At 58.8% G+C, this 12,417-nt stretch overlaps 1 protein-coding gene across 2 annotated transcripts; it reads left to right on the top strand.

Annotated features, from left to right (window-relative positions):
* Positions 1 to 2,289: 2,289 nt before the first annotated feature.
* Positions 2,290 to 11,961, top strand: PITPNA (phosphatidylinositol transfer protein alpha). 2 transcript variants are annotated; one of them, XM_044430597.1, is made up of 10 exons: positions 2,301 to 2,581; positions 3,603 to 3,694; positions 5,365 to 5,372; positions 5,714 to 5,788; positions 6,461 to 6,544; positions 7,172 to 7,249; positions 7,574 to 7,684; positions 8,057 to 8,179; positions 8,834 to 8,903; positions 9,486 to 11,961. In XM_044430597.1, the coding sequence occupies exons 1-9, from the start codon at positions 2,406 to 2,408 to the stop codon at positions 8,879 to 8,881; spliced, it is 795 nt and encodes a 264-aa protein (XP_044286532.1). In that variant the 5' UTR covers positions 2,301 to 2,405; the 3' UTR covers positions 8,882 to 8,903; positions 9,486 to 11,961. The 2 variants fall into 2 exon arrangements, with proteins under 2 accessions (XP_044286531.1, XP_044286532.1); XM_044430596.1 differs by lacking the exons at positions 8,834 to 8,903; positions 9,486 to 11,961 and having other exon boundaries at positions 2,290 to 2,581; positions 8,057 to 8,827.
* Positions 11,962 to 12,417: the final 456 nt, after the last annotated feature.

The following is a 12,417-nucleotide window of genomic DNA, read 5'->3' on the forward strand; positions in this document are numbered from 1 at the left end:
CAGAAAAAAGGGAGGCCCCTGCCCGTGTGGAGGACCTAGATTAAGAAGCTGCTATAAGAGCTCACAGACCAGCCCATCCCTTCCTGCTAGCAGATTTTTCATAAGGACAGGAGTGGGTGCTCAGGAGCATGGGCAGAAAACCTGTTGCCAGCGCTTCAAGCGATCCCTGGGGACGTTCAGCCAGGTCCTGGACTTTCCTCCTAGGGCCGAGCCTCCTTCCCACATCACTGATAAGCACCATCCCTGCGTGTCACACCCTTCTTGAGTTCACGCTGGGCCTTTTGGCACAGCCTCCTCCCAGGCTAGCCTTCATTCAATTAAGCTTTCTCTGGACTGTCATCTTTGTTCGGGGTATTTGTTTGAATTACTGGGAGTAAGTTGCTGACAAAAGAGTTCTACCTTTGCAGCTCAACTGTCGTGCAGTGATGTGGCTGCTGTGGCTGTGCCTGACCATTCAGCACACTTGCCTGTCTTGTAAGGAACACCTGTTTCCTAAGGATGGAGTCCCGTTCTCCCTCCGATAGTCCCCACTGCATGCTGACACTGCATCTGTGCGCACACAACCAACACCACCCTTCTAGGAGAATGCAAAACAGGCCCCCGGATTTTCAGAGATGAAATGCAGTTGCAGGGCGCCCTCTTGTCCTGCTCCCCTGCCCTTGGGGAGGAAGTAGCAGCGGAGTGTGCAGTCTTGAGCTTCCACAGTGGAAGACCGAACGGGGGGACGTGAAAGAGCAGCGCATACGGGAGCAGTCGCTCCGGAATTGCCCTCTGCTGCCTGCCTCCCCGAGGCTGCTTGGGGAACTCGTGCCCCCGCTGCACAGCCTTTCCTCTGGTGGCCGAGTGTAAAAATGGCAAAGAAACAAAGAGCATTGCATAAAGGTTACTGTAGTCCACAAAAACTGCATCAGTAAATCCGGTGTTTAAGGAGCTGTTTTTGGGGCAAGACCGATGCAACTACTGATGAGTGTAGTGACTGAGGGCGGCTGGGTGTCCGCCATCCTAGCGGATCCTAAGCGCAGGACAAAGGGCATGACTCAGAGTGACCACACTGGAGTGTCTGGGCAAATGACCAAGTTTTGACCTGGCTCTGAGAAGCACGGCTGGGGTGCCACTCTGGAGAAGGCACCTTCCCTCGTGGGCCCATCCTGCATGTCCCCATGAAGCCGCCTCCGGAGGCCTTCGAGCACAGGGAGGCTGACAGCGATCTCCCGCCCCGTGAGCCCCTTTCATGGCTTGAGGGGGAGCGCCTCGCTCCCTTTCTGCCTGGCCCTCCCATGCATTGCTGGCTTTTATGCCAGGCCACACAGCAGGGGGGCTGTGCAGATGTCCCGGCACTTGGGAAAATAAATGCCCCTTGCCTGCCGCGATGGGGTCCTGTTCGTGGCGACTCCTGCAGAGAGAGTGTTAGAGCCAGGCTGCCTTGCTAAGGCTGCTGCATGGCTGCTGCAAAAATGCAGGTGCTGCGGGGGCTTGTGGGTGGCCGCTTTCCGCTCTGTGGGGGCCCTTGTGAGGGCCACAAGGAGGAAAACCGGGTGGCTGCAGGGTGGGAGGGCAGGCTGAACATTCAGAGGGGCTTTAGGCATGGATGAAAGTCCCTCCCATACCGCAGGACACGTGGGTGTGCTCAGCTGTTCTTCCTCTACGGCACTAACATCCTTCCCACCCCCTTACATATGGGATGGAGGTTCTGCGTTTCTCAGCTGCTCCCAGGAAATGAGTGGCTTTCTCGAGAGGAAAAAAGGGGAGGTGGAAACCACATTCGCCTCTCCTCCCGTTGCCTGGCATGTGGCGCCTGGCCTGGGAGTTGGGGGTGCAGGCATGGCCTCAGAAGGTGTGCTCGGGCAGCATGCGAGGGGCCAGAGGGCAGGCAGCTCCTCGGGTGAGCCGAGCACCTGCATCAAGCCTCGTTTTTCAGGAGGAGGAGGCGATCTGCCCTCATCCTGTGGACGGCGCCCAGGGCACTTTCCCTGGAGGATTCCCTGGGATCGGCTCTTATTTAACACACTGGTTTATCTGGGCCTCCTTCCTTGTCCCAATGGGATTAGAGGATCAGAAATAACAGGACAGATTAAGGGGTGAGCATGGCCGAATGGCCGCCTGATCCTCTTAGTGCGGGAGCGCATGCTGGCAGCCGAGGGAGCGATGGCTGAGCGCGCCACTCTGGGTGCCGCCGTCTTCCGCAACCTCAGGGCACCTGCCCCCCAGCGAGCAAAGCCACTTGGCCCCTCCCAGCACTTTCTCTTTCTGCTGCCCGGCAGAGCCCTTCCTCCCCGGGCAGACTTTCCACAGTGCCTGGCAGGGGCCCGGGCCTGGGCCTGGCCTTGTGGAGGGGGCAGCAGGCTGGGAAGCTGCGGGGCCCATCAGGCCTCATCGGCTGCTCCCTGTTCCCTGGTTCTGCTGTAATGTTTGGCTGTGTCTCGTCTCTCTTCCAGTATCAGGTGGGGCAGCTGTACTCAGTGGCCGAAGCCAGCAAGAACGAGACTGGAGGTGGTGAAGGGGTGGAGGTCCTGGTGAACGAGCCCTATGAGCGCGATGGGGAGCGGGGGCAGTACACGCACAAGATCTACCACCTGCAAAGGTGCGTGGCGGGGAGGGGCCCGGGGGGTGGGGCTGAGCAGTCTGCCGGGTGGATCCAGGCCGGCCTGCAGAGGCCTTGCTTGGGGCTGCCCGCTTGGCTCTGCCTGTGCCTTCAACGGGGCTTGGAAGAGAGAGCAGGAGGGTGGAGCAGGCTGGAGGAAGGGGGCACATGCCTTCACTGTTCAGCCCTGGCTGGAGCGAGTGACCCACTTCAGGTGGCTTGGGGAAGCTCCCGGGCTTTAGATGTGCCATCAATGCGGCATCCTTAGGATGCCACCGAGGAGATGCCATCATCCTCCATTTGGAAACCTTCCTGGTCTCATTCCCAAGGTTTCTTCCGGCTTTTTCTCACGGAGCTATGCAGAGTTCTCGGCTGGGTGGGCAAAAGCGCCATGGATTTGTTCCACCCGTGGATTTGCTGGCTGCTTGGCGCACCCAGAGAGGCCAGCCCTCCTGGCCTGTGGCAGAGTCCCCTAAGCAGAGGTCGCATGGGTCACAATTCGGGGAGGATCTTCTGGATGTGGGGATAGCATCCCCTCCAACTGTTAGAAAGGGATTGTCAGCTCTTTGAACCCGGTGCCAAGCAAACAGAGAGGCCCCCAGGGCTTCCCTCTCGGGGCTTCCTACGTGCTCTCATGGCTCCCGGCGTGACCTTGACTGGCAGCCCCATTCTGGGGAGCCATTGCGTGCTGCTGGCCCTGAGCTGCTGCTGCCGCCACCGGCACTTCCCTGCTAGGCCTTCCAGCCGGACTCGGGGAGAGTTTCCAGGGCCTCTGCCTCGGAACTTGGGTTGACCATGAAGGGCTTAATCCTTTCGGCTCAGGGATGGCAGGGGCAGGACCGGGGGCAGTCTGCACGTGCTCGCCAGCTGCTGCAGCTGGTGGGAGACGAAGCAGTGGTGCGGAGATGCTGGGCCTCACCGTCCTGCTGGCCAGGAGGCACACACGAGCGGCCCGCCTTCGGAGCTGTGTCTTGCGCCAGAAGCCGGCGAATGGCCGCTCTCTTCTTCTCCGCCCCTGCAGCAAAGTCCCCCCCTTTGTGAAAATGCTGGCTCCCGAGGGGGCGCTCAACATCCATGAGAAGGCATGGAACGCGTACCCGTTTTGTCGGACGGGTGAGTACTGGTGGCGAGTTGGGGGCGGCTGACAGCTGAAGCGTGTGCCGTGGGGGGCAGGGCCAGGTGTGGGGGGCTCTTCCCAGTGGTGTCCTGTGACCGGAGTTGGCCCCCATGGCAGCTGAGGAGATGCTGGCAGGCGGGCAGCTCTCTCCCGAGGAGGCCTCTGGGGCCGCAGCCGCTCTGTGCCCGCGCAGGAGGTCCTCCTTCGGCCTCCTTGCACAAAGCCTGCGCGGGCTTTTGTCTCCAGCCGGGCGACTCCAGCCTGCCAGGCGGCTCTTCGGGAGGTCCCTCAGCTCTGACTTGGCCTGGGTGGGGGACCGGCCTCAGGGTGCCCTGCTGTCCCGTCCACTGCTGAGCAGTCGGCTCTCTGGGCCTCTGGTCCCACATCTTTGCCTTGGGGAGCCCTACTTTTTCTTTTCCTTTCTTTTCTTTTATAACTTCTTTATATCGTTTATATTTCTTATTTATTTTATAATATTAATTTTAATTTTATATTGTTATTTTTGTATTGTATTGTATTTTATTGTGTTGTAAGCCACCCCGAGGCTTTGGCAAGGGGCGGCATAGAAATGTTCTAATAATAATAATAATAATAATAATAATAATAATAATAATAATACTGAAGGTGGCCCGGAGGCCACATGTCAAGGAGAGGCTCCAGCAACTTATGACCACGGTGAATTTCCAGGTGTTTCCATGGAGAAACATGGGTGGCAGACTCCCCTCCCCCCACACCTGTCCCAATCTGAACAGGTGACTTGAACGTGACAGAAGTCACTGCCTTTAGCGCCCACCCGAAGTCACTCTGAAGCTTCAGCCTCGTCCCGCTCCTCGCTCCTGGGATGGCAAGGCTGGAGGTGCAGGCTGGGGCTGGCGGGCTGACACCGGATCTCCTCCGGCTTCTTGGCTCATGAATAATTGAACCCGGCTCCCCGGAGCTTCTGGTTACTGGAAGCGTAGCCTATCGATCGGAGGGCTGGGTCCGGTTACTGCAAGGAGGCTGCAGCACCCTGCGTGGGCCCCCCGCCCCCTGGCCGAGCCCTGCTGCGGGACTGGGGAGCCTGGCAAACGGCCGCAGCCCGGCCAGGCGTGCTCCCCCTTCCCATCCAGCCGGGGGGCCTTGGGGACCAGCAGCTGCTCGCCTAACTCAAGGCTGCTTGCAGAGCTGCTGCAGGGCTCCTGGGGTGGGCCTTCTCCTCCCCAGCAGCCTGCACGGCCCCGGCCAGAGAAGCACGCATGCCGGCTTTGGGCCAGCAGGGCCCAGTGGGCCTGGGTGCTCGCCCCGGGAGCGGTAAAGGGCACCGCTCCCCTCAGTGGGTCGGGGCTGGAGGGCGCACTGCTGGGGGCAGTGGGGAAGAGAGCAGGGCCCTCTTCCATGGAGGCCTTGGGCCCGCTTCCCAGGGGGCCCCCTCTGGACTGTGCAGCCTGAGGCCCAAGCCCAAAGGGCTGCAGCAGCTTCAGCAGAGGGTGGGTTGGGTCGTGCCCTTCAGCGTGGGGCAGGGAGCGGGGGGCCGGTCACCGGGCTGGCAGATCACAGGCCACTGAGGCCCTCAGCTGGCCCTCTCTGTGGCCTCGGTCACCGGGGGCGTCACTGCGGTGTGTCCGGATTGTACGCACTCTGACTGAAGCTCTGCTTTCCCCCTGCATGCCCCGGGCTTCTGGAGCAGTTATTACAGTAAGTTTGGCTTTCTGCCACCACCTTGGAAGTGTGTGTGTGTGTGAGAGAGGGAGCGAGCGAGCGCACAACCTGTGTTCACATACCTGGGTTGGTTGGAAGGCCCTGCGGGGAGGGGGCTGCTGGCGGTGCCCCGTCGGCCCAGGCTCCCCCTGCTGCGCGAGGCGCCTGGCGACACCGGCACATGGGCAGAGCTCCCAAGGGGAGGGGTGCCCATGCTCCAGGTGCCTCCTGGCCAGGTCATGGGGGGCAAGGGGCTGCTGCCCCGCCTCCCCCCCAGGACCCCCGGGAAGGCTCCCAGGGGTGCTTCTCTGTGTAAAGAGAGCTTCTCCCTCTGCCAGAACGAGTACATGAAGGACGACTTTTTGATCAAGATTGAGACCTGGCACAAGGCGGACCTGGGCACGCAGGAGAACGTGAGTGTCCTCGGCTGGCAGCCCTCCTCGGGGCCATAGGGGGTCTCCAAGGAGGGCCGGGGGCATTCTCTAGCAGGAACCACTTGCAAGGAACACCCTTCCGCTTCTGCAGCGGAGGGTCCTGGCGGCTTCCGTGAGGAAAGCTGCTGCTGCGGGGCTCCTGCGCCGGCACAAAGGGGGACGCGGCTGCTGGCGAGGGGGAATCTGGCCACGTCTTCCTTGCTCCACCCCGGCGGTGGGAATGGGGCTGCGGAGCTTTCCTCTGAAGGGAGCAGCAAGCCGGTTGCCGTTGGACCATCCCGAGAAGCCGGGGCCTGCAGGTTCTGGCCAGGTGCAGCCTCCCGTGCCTCTTCCAGGGCCTTGTGTGCTTTTCGGGAGGTGCCCTGCCATCTGCCCTGAGGGTTTGCCTCGAGGCGGAGGCAGAGCATTCGTTTTCTTGAGTTGCCACCAGCTCCTCCTGCCAATATTTTTCCTTGCTGTTTTTCAAATAAACCCATTTTCTGCTACTACTTCTAGTGTGTTTTCAGACAAGTTGAATTCTTTCTCTGTATTTGCTGCTCCAGGAAGCTCCATGGTGGTTTAGCAGTTCAGAATAGAAGTCGAAAGGCTGGAGGTTGGGGAGCTAGGGGCCCTCAGCCATGGAATGAGTTCTGCCCCTTTTCCCGCTTGTAGGTTCATAAATTGGACCCCAATGAATGGAAGAACGTTGAAGCCATTTATATCGACATTGCGGACCGGAGCCAAGTGATAGCAAGGGTGAGGCCGGGGGGAGGGTGGGGGGGCTTCAGGGCCAGGGCTGTCTCGGGTCCCAGTGGGAATGGGGGGAGGGCTGGCTGGGCGGGCTTGGTTGGCTGGAGAGAGGCTGCGCTCCCCACAGAGCAGTCTCCCGCTGGACGAGCTGGGGCTTGGGCTGAGCCACAAATGGCCCCTTGGCGGGACATGGCCTTAGTCTCTGTCCATGTGCAGAGAGAAAGGAAGGAGGACTTGCCCTCTCAGCCTGCATCCTCTGGGGAGGGGTCTGGGCATGGCCAGTCCGGCAAGGCTCTATGGAACAGGGCCTGTCCACTCTGCTCCCAGCCCAGGCAGTGGCCACGTGGCTGCTTGGGCTGGCCGCCCCCGGCACTTGCTGGACCGGTGCAAGCCTGGCTGCTCAGGCTGCCGCAGAAGGTGCTGCGAGGAAGGCGGATGCTCCGTGGAGGAGCAGGGTGAGGCCGGGGTGTGGGGCGAACGGGTGCCTGCCCTGAGTGGCGGCGGCGGCTCCTGAGACCGGGGTGAGGCCCTCGGGCGCGTCTGGGGTCTCCCTTTCCTGATCCGCTCTTGCGGGAAAGGCGAGGTTCCAGGCGCGTCCCTCATGGCAGCCTCCTTCCTCTTCCATCTCCGCAGGATTACAAGCCAGAGGAAGACCCGGCAAAGTTTAAGTCAGTCAAGACGGGCCGCGGCCCCCTGGGCCCCAACTGGAAGGTGGGTAGCCTGGCCCCTCTGGCGGCTGGGAGGCCCTCCGTGTGCATCTCGCGCTGGGCGGGAGCGCCACGGAATTGCAGCAGGGAGGGAGGCAGTGTTGTGCAGACGGTGCGCTTCCGTCCCAGCACTTGGTGGGGCTGGAACCTCGTGAGAGTGAGCCCTCGCGGCAGAGCCGAGGGGGGCCTGCGCTGCCCAGCCCCGACAGCCAGCCCTGCTGAGCCGGGCGGGGAGGTTCTCCTAGGGGTGGGAGGCATGTGGGGGGAAGCGGCGCTGGCGCTCTGTCCCGCCGGTTCCTCCCTGAGGGGTCCTCTGTCCCGCTTGCAGAAGGAGCTGGGCAAGCAGGCCAGCTGCCCGTACATGTGTGCCTACAAGCTGGTCACGGTCAAATTCAAGTGGTGGGGCCTGCAGAACAAAGTTGAGAACTTTATACAGAAGGTGAGGAGGAGGCACCTTGGGCGGCGGCCCGTTCCTCATTGGCAGCAGTGCTTAGGTGGGCCCGGGGGGTGAGGTGCTGCAGCCCGCGGCTGCCTGCCTCCACGGCGGTGCCTCGCAGCCCTGGCTGGGTGGGAGGGCTGCCCCTTGTCCCCTCTGCCTGGGGAGGCCCCGTTCTCCTTCCGGGGCTGGCTAAGCCACAGCGGTAGGACCGGAGGGCTGATGGGCCCGTCTCCTGCTTGCGGTTCGTAGGCAGGCGTGCCAGCCCTCAGGCAAGACGGGCACTGATGGGGGGGCCTGAGTGCTGGAACAGGCCTCTTGGGAGTGGGCCCATGGCCCACCCGCCTGAGTCCCGAGTCGTTCCTTCTTTTGCAGCAAGAGAGGCGGCTGTTTACGAATTTCCACCGGCAGCTTTTCTGCTGGCTTGATAAATGGGTCGACCTGACGATGGAGGACATTCGCAGGATGGAGGATGAGACTAAGAGGCAGCTGGATGAGGTGAGTGCGTGGTCCTCCTCTCCCGGCTGTCCGATGGGCTACTGGAGGGCAGCCATGCGGGGGTGGGGCGTGAGGAGCTCCTTGGGCCTTCTGCTTGTTGGGGACCCGACTTGCTTGTGTGTTCAAAATGCTTCTGTGCTAGAAATCTTAGCTGCTTCTGTTTCGGGCATGTCAAATTGATTTCTCAGTTGTTTAAGCTCAATTACAATTGATTTATTTAACAATGTTTTGCCAACATTTGAATTCTTTCAAGTAATTTCATAGTTTGTTCTTTTCTCTTTTCTTCTTCGAGGCTATAGCCATTATATTTCCTTACATACAAGGTTTACTAGCTTCCCATATTGTTGTCATGGAGAGATCCCTCGTATTATTAAGTCTAAAAAGCCTTCTGAACCTTTTCACACTTCTTCAAAATAGCTTCTTGTAGTGCATGGTTATCATTTAATCTCCATCTTCTTCTAGCTTGCTTTTCTCACCAAACTACTTCTGGTGGATCATGATCAGCGAGTCTCTTTGGCTGAATTTTTGCAGTCTCTAAATTGTCTCTTGCTTTGTGAAATCTGCCCTTTTCTGCCTGGTTGGTACTGATACACTGGCGGTGTTGCTCCCTGGCCCCACTGAGCAGGAGACCAGAGGTTGCTTTTCTTGTTGCAGATGAGAGAGAAGGATCCCTTGAAAGGAACATCAGCTGCAGATGACTAGCATGGATCCCTCTTTGTGCACGGTACGTAGTCCCTCCCGTCCAGCCTGGCCTCAGAATTGTCTCGGACATTAAGCACCCGTGGTAACGATGGCTGTGGCCGTTCTTTGTGGGCTGGACTGCAGGATCAGTGCCTCTGAGAAGAGAGCTTGGCCCTTTAGGCCACGTGATTCCACTCAAGAGTGCAGGATACTGGGCTTAAGTTACAGGAAGCCAGACTCTGGCTAGCCATCAGGAAAAGCGGTTTGACAGGGAGCCGGTGGGCACTCTCACACGGGGGACCTTCAAGAGGCGGCTGGACAGCTCCCTGTCAGGGTGCCTTCCCTAGTGGTCCTGCATTGAGGGCACTGAGCGGGGAGCTGGTTGCGATGGCCGCACAGGCCCCTTCCAAGCTGACTATTCTAGGATGCTGGGGACTGACTGAGGGCCGGGACAGCGAGAGCACCTTTTGCCCCGAAGGGACCCACGACCATTCCCCACTCCCTGCTGTTGCTATCTTGGTTCATGCCCAGCAGTGCTGCCAGGGGGGCGCTGGGCGCTGCTTTCCCGGCCCGTCTAAGTAACCCAGATGCCATGTGTGCGTCCATCTCCTTTCCTCCTCTGCAGCTTGCAAACCAGCCAGCAGGAAGGCCCAGGAGCTCCACCCTCCCGCCCAGTGGACCATCTCTGGATCACGTCCTCCTCTCTCCGAGTCAGCAGGCTACTTCCAGCCTCCCCTCGCTAACTCTAGTTGCCCCCAATATTGTGAGCAAATAGACAGTCCTGAGCGCTCTGCTTGGCACCTGGGCAGGCAGCGGCTCCTCCGGGACGTGGCATCTGCGGCTCTGCCACCTTCCCCAAAGAGTGTCCGGACCCTCCCACCTGACTCTTTGGTTTCCAAGTGGCAGTTTTAGCTGAACTAGTTTTGTGATGTGGTGATTTAGGTTTCATATGTGTCTATATCTATCTATTTTCCCCTTTTAAACACTGGGATAAACTGCTGCCTTTGTTCTCTCCAGCTCCTCACTTTTTGTCTGTTTGTGGAGAGGGGAACTCAGTATTAGGGTACACAGACCGCTGTTCTCATGCCGGGGCGATCCTTTGGCACTCTGAGTGACGGCGGTGGGCAGGTGGGCAGGGTCCCGAGCCCGGTGCTGCTGCTCTTGCACTGTGCTTGGAGCACCACAGCGGTCTCTGCTCCTCCCCTGGCTTCCTTGCTGTCGAGCCGGCGGTGTAGTTTGGGGCCCGCCTTCTCCGATGAGCACTGCTGCTTCTGGGGTTGTGGGTGCTGGTTGCGGCGAGCGACGGCACTGACCCCTTAGAACCATAGCGGACATAGTCCTTAGAGTCCGCCTCCTTGTTTTTTTACGCTGGACGGGCTCTCGCCGGGTCACCAAACAATGGCACGGGTGGGATTTGGGTATTCCATTTTGTTGTGCTCAGGTGCTGCTGTGTTGGGCGTTCGGGCTGCTTTGGAGCAATAAGGCTGGCAGCCCTGGGTGGGGACGGGGACGGGGACGGGTGGGGGGGGTTGCTGCTTTGGTCATTGAGAGCGGCAGGTCCAGCGGGTGTCTGCTAGACCGGTGGACCTTCCCCATCTGAGCTGCTAAAAGCCAGGCATGGCTCTCCTGGGAGCCGTTCTCTGCTGTAGACAATCAAGTGAGCAGGATGGGGCTGAGGACACTGCTGGGAGCGGCGGGGGCTGCCTAGCCGTGGGGTGGCACCTTCCAAAGCCGCAGGCTGCAGGGACTCCGCATCTCTCCCCCTCCAAGCAGGTGGCCGTTCTCAAGGCAGGACTGCCTCCTGGAAGGGGAGAGGGGCCAAGCCTGTCCTGAGGGTGGAATACAGACCGGAAACTTGGCTTTGGGAGCAGGAGGTGGCTTTGCCCCTGAAGGGAGGCAGTTTATCCTTGTTATCCTATCATTTTGTTTATTTTTGCCTTACTGATGTCCAAGTGCAATAAGTGAACTTGTTCTATCCTGGTAGCTGTCTCTCTCCGGGCAGATGCTTTCTGAATGACCTTGGAAGGCTCTCTTTTGTTGTTTTGCAGGGGAACTTGGGTTTTAGTAGCCTCATCAAGCAGGAATGGATCCTTTTCTGTTGAGAGAGAACCCCCAGCAATCGAGGCAAAGTCCTTTGGGACCAGGAGTAGCTTGAGTTACTCCTTTATTACTACCCCCAGAACAAGCAGGCCTGTTTAATCTTCCAGTAATTCCAGGGATGGGGGAGAAGAAAACCCTGCTTAATTGGCAGTTAAAACAATGAACTTTTTCTGGGGAGGGTCAATAAAACATAAGCGGATTCTTACGCTTGAATGTGTTACTGTTTTCAAGGCTGCTGTTATATCACTTCTGCTGCAGAAGGATTTGTGTTTTCGCCGAGAGGCTTTCTAGCTGTTAACACCATATCTCTATGGAAACAGATGGTGACATTTTCAGGGGCAAGAGAGAATAATGAGAAAGGCCTAGTATGGAGCTGTGAGCGCGCTTCTCAAAACACAAAGCTTTCCTGCCTGAGCAGTGAGAGCAGGCAAAGTGCAACTAACTTCTGTCTGTGTGTTATTTGTTCTGTCCTTTACGTATATCTGGAATTCTGCCCCCAAGCCCGGAGCTGCTGCTGAGGCATCCACGGAGCCTCTGCTTCCCCAGCGGCACCCGGGACTGACCTCTCTGTTCCTGCTGGGAGGAGGAGGAGAGCAGGGTGATGCCGACAGGTGGTGTGGCACGGGCACGATATAGTGTGGTGCGTTCCAGAACCCCCAAACCTGTTCGCTTCTGGGTCAGAGTGGTGCTTACAGTACTGAGACGCTCCCTCCGGGGCTGCCCTGCTTGGGTCTCCCATCAACAGCAGCTCCGGTGGGGGGAGAGAAGCCCCCTTCCCAGCATGTTTTTGCCTTCTGGGCTCATCCTTTGCCGGTCCCTGCAGGGATGCCCTGACCGGTTTTAATTGGTTTCCTTGTGCTATTCCTTTTTACGGCATACACTTTGTAGAATTGATTAGATTATCTCATTGTTTCTTTAATGTGAGTTTGTGCCTTTTTTGTCTCCCAGTCTTCCAATACAGGCATATTGGAAACAACTCTAATAAAATCATAGACAGAGTATCCTAGAGTCTGGCTTGGTGTTTATTTTTGGGAGTGTGAGAAAAGGGGGGCTTCCTCATCTCCCCCTCCCCAAATATGTGTCAGCAATCGTGTCAAGGGGAACAGCATCAGCAGAGCTGGACTTGCTGTCCTTGAGATGGGAGGATCCCACACCCACCTTGCTTCTGGGCTAGGATTTCCGACGGCGTTGTGGTGTAGCCCAGCACCAAAATCCATCCGGTCGGCTTGCTGGCGTTCTTGCACCCTTTTCCCAAAACCTCAAAGCTACGCGGGGCCAAGCTATGGAGACCCAAGCCCAGTACTGGCCGCCCCCCTTGCAGGCCTCAGTCCACCTACGCTGCAGAGCCAAGCCCGGTACTTCTGCATCTGCTGCCCTCCAGATGTTGAGTGGGGGCCATGTCCCCACGGAGCCCGAGTAGATCATCTCTCTCTGGTTCTTGAGAGAGCATTCTTGTG

The sequence above is a fragment of the Varanus komodoensis genome, unplaced genomic scaffold (assembly GCF_004798865.1).
Source record: "Varanus komodoensis strain SLA01 unplaced genomic scaffold, ASM479886v1 scaffold20_3, whole genome shotgun sequence".
Classification (NCBI taxonomy): Eukaryota; Metazoa; Chordata; class Lepidosauria; order Squamata; family Varanidae; genus Varanus; species Varanus komodoensis.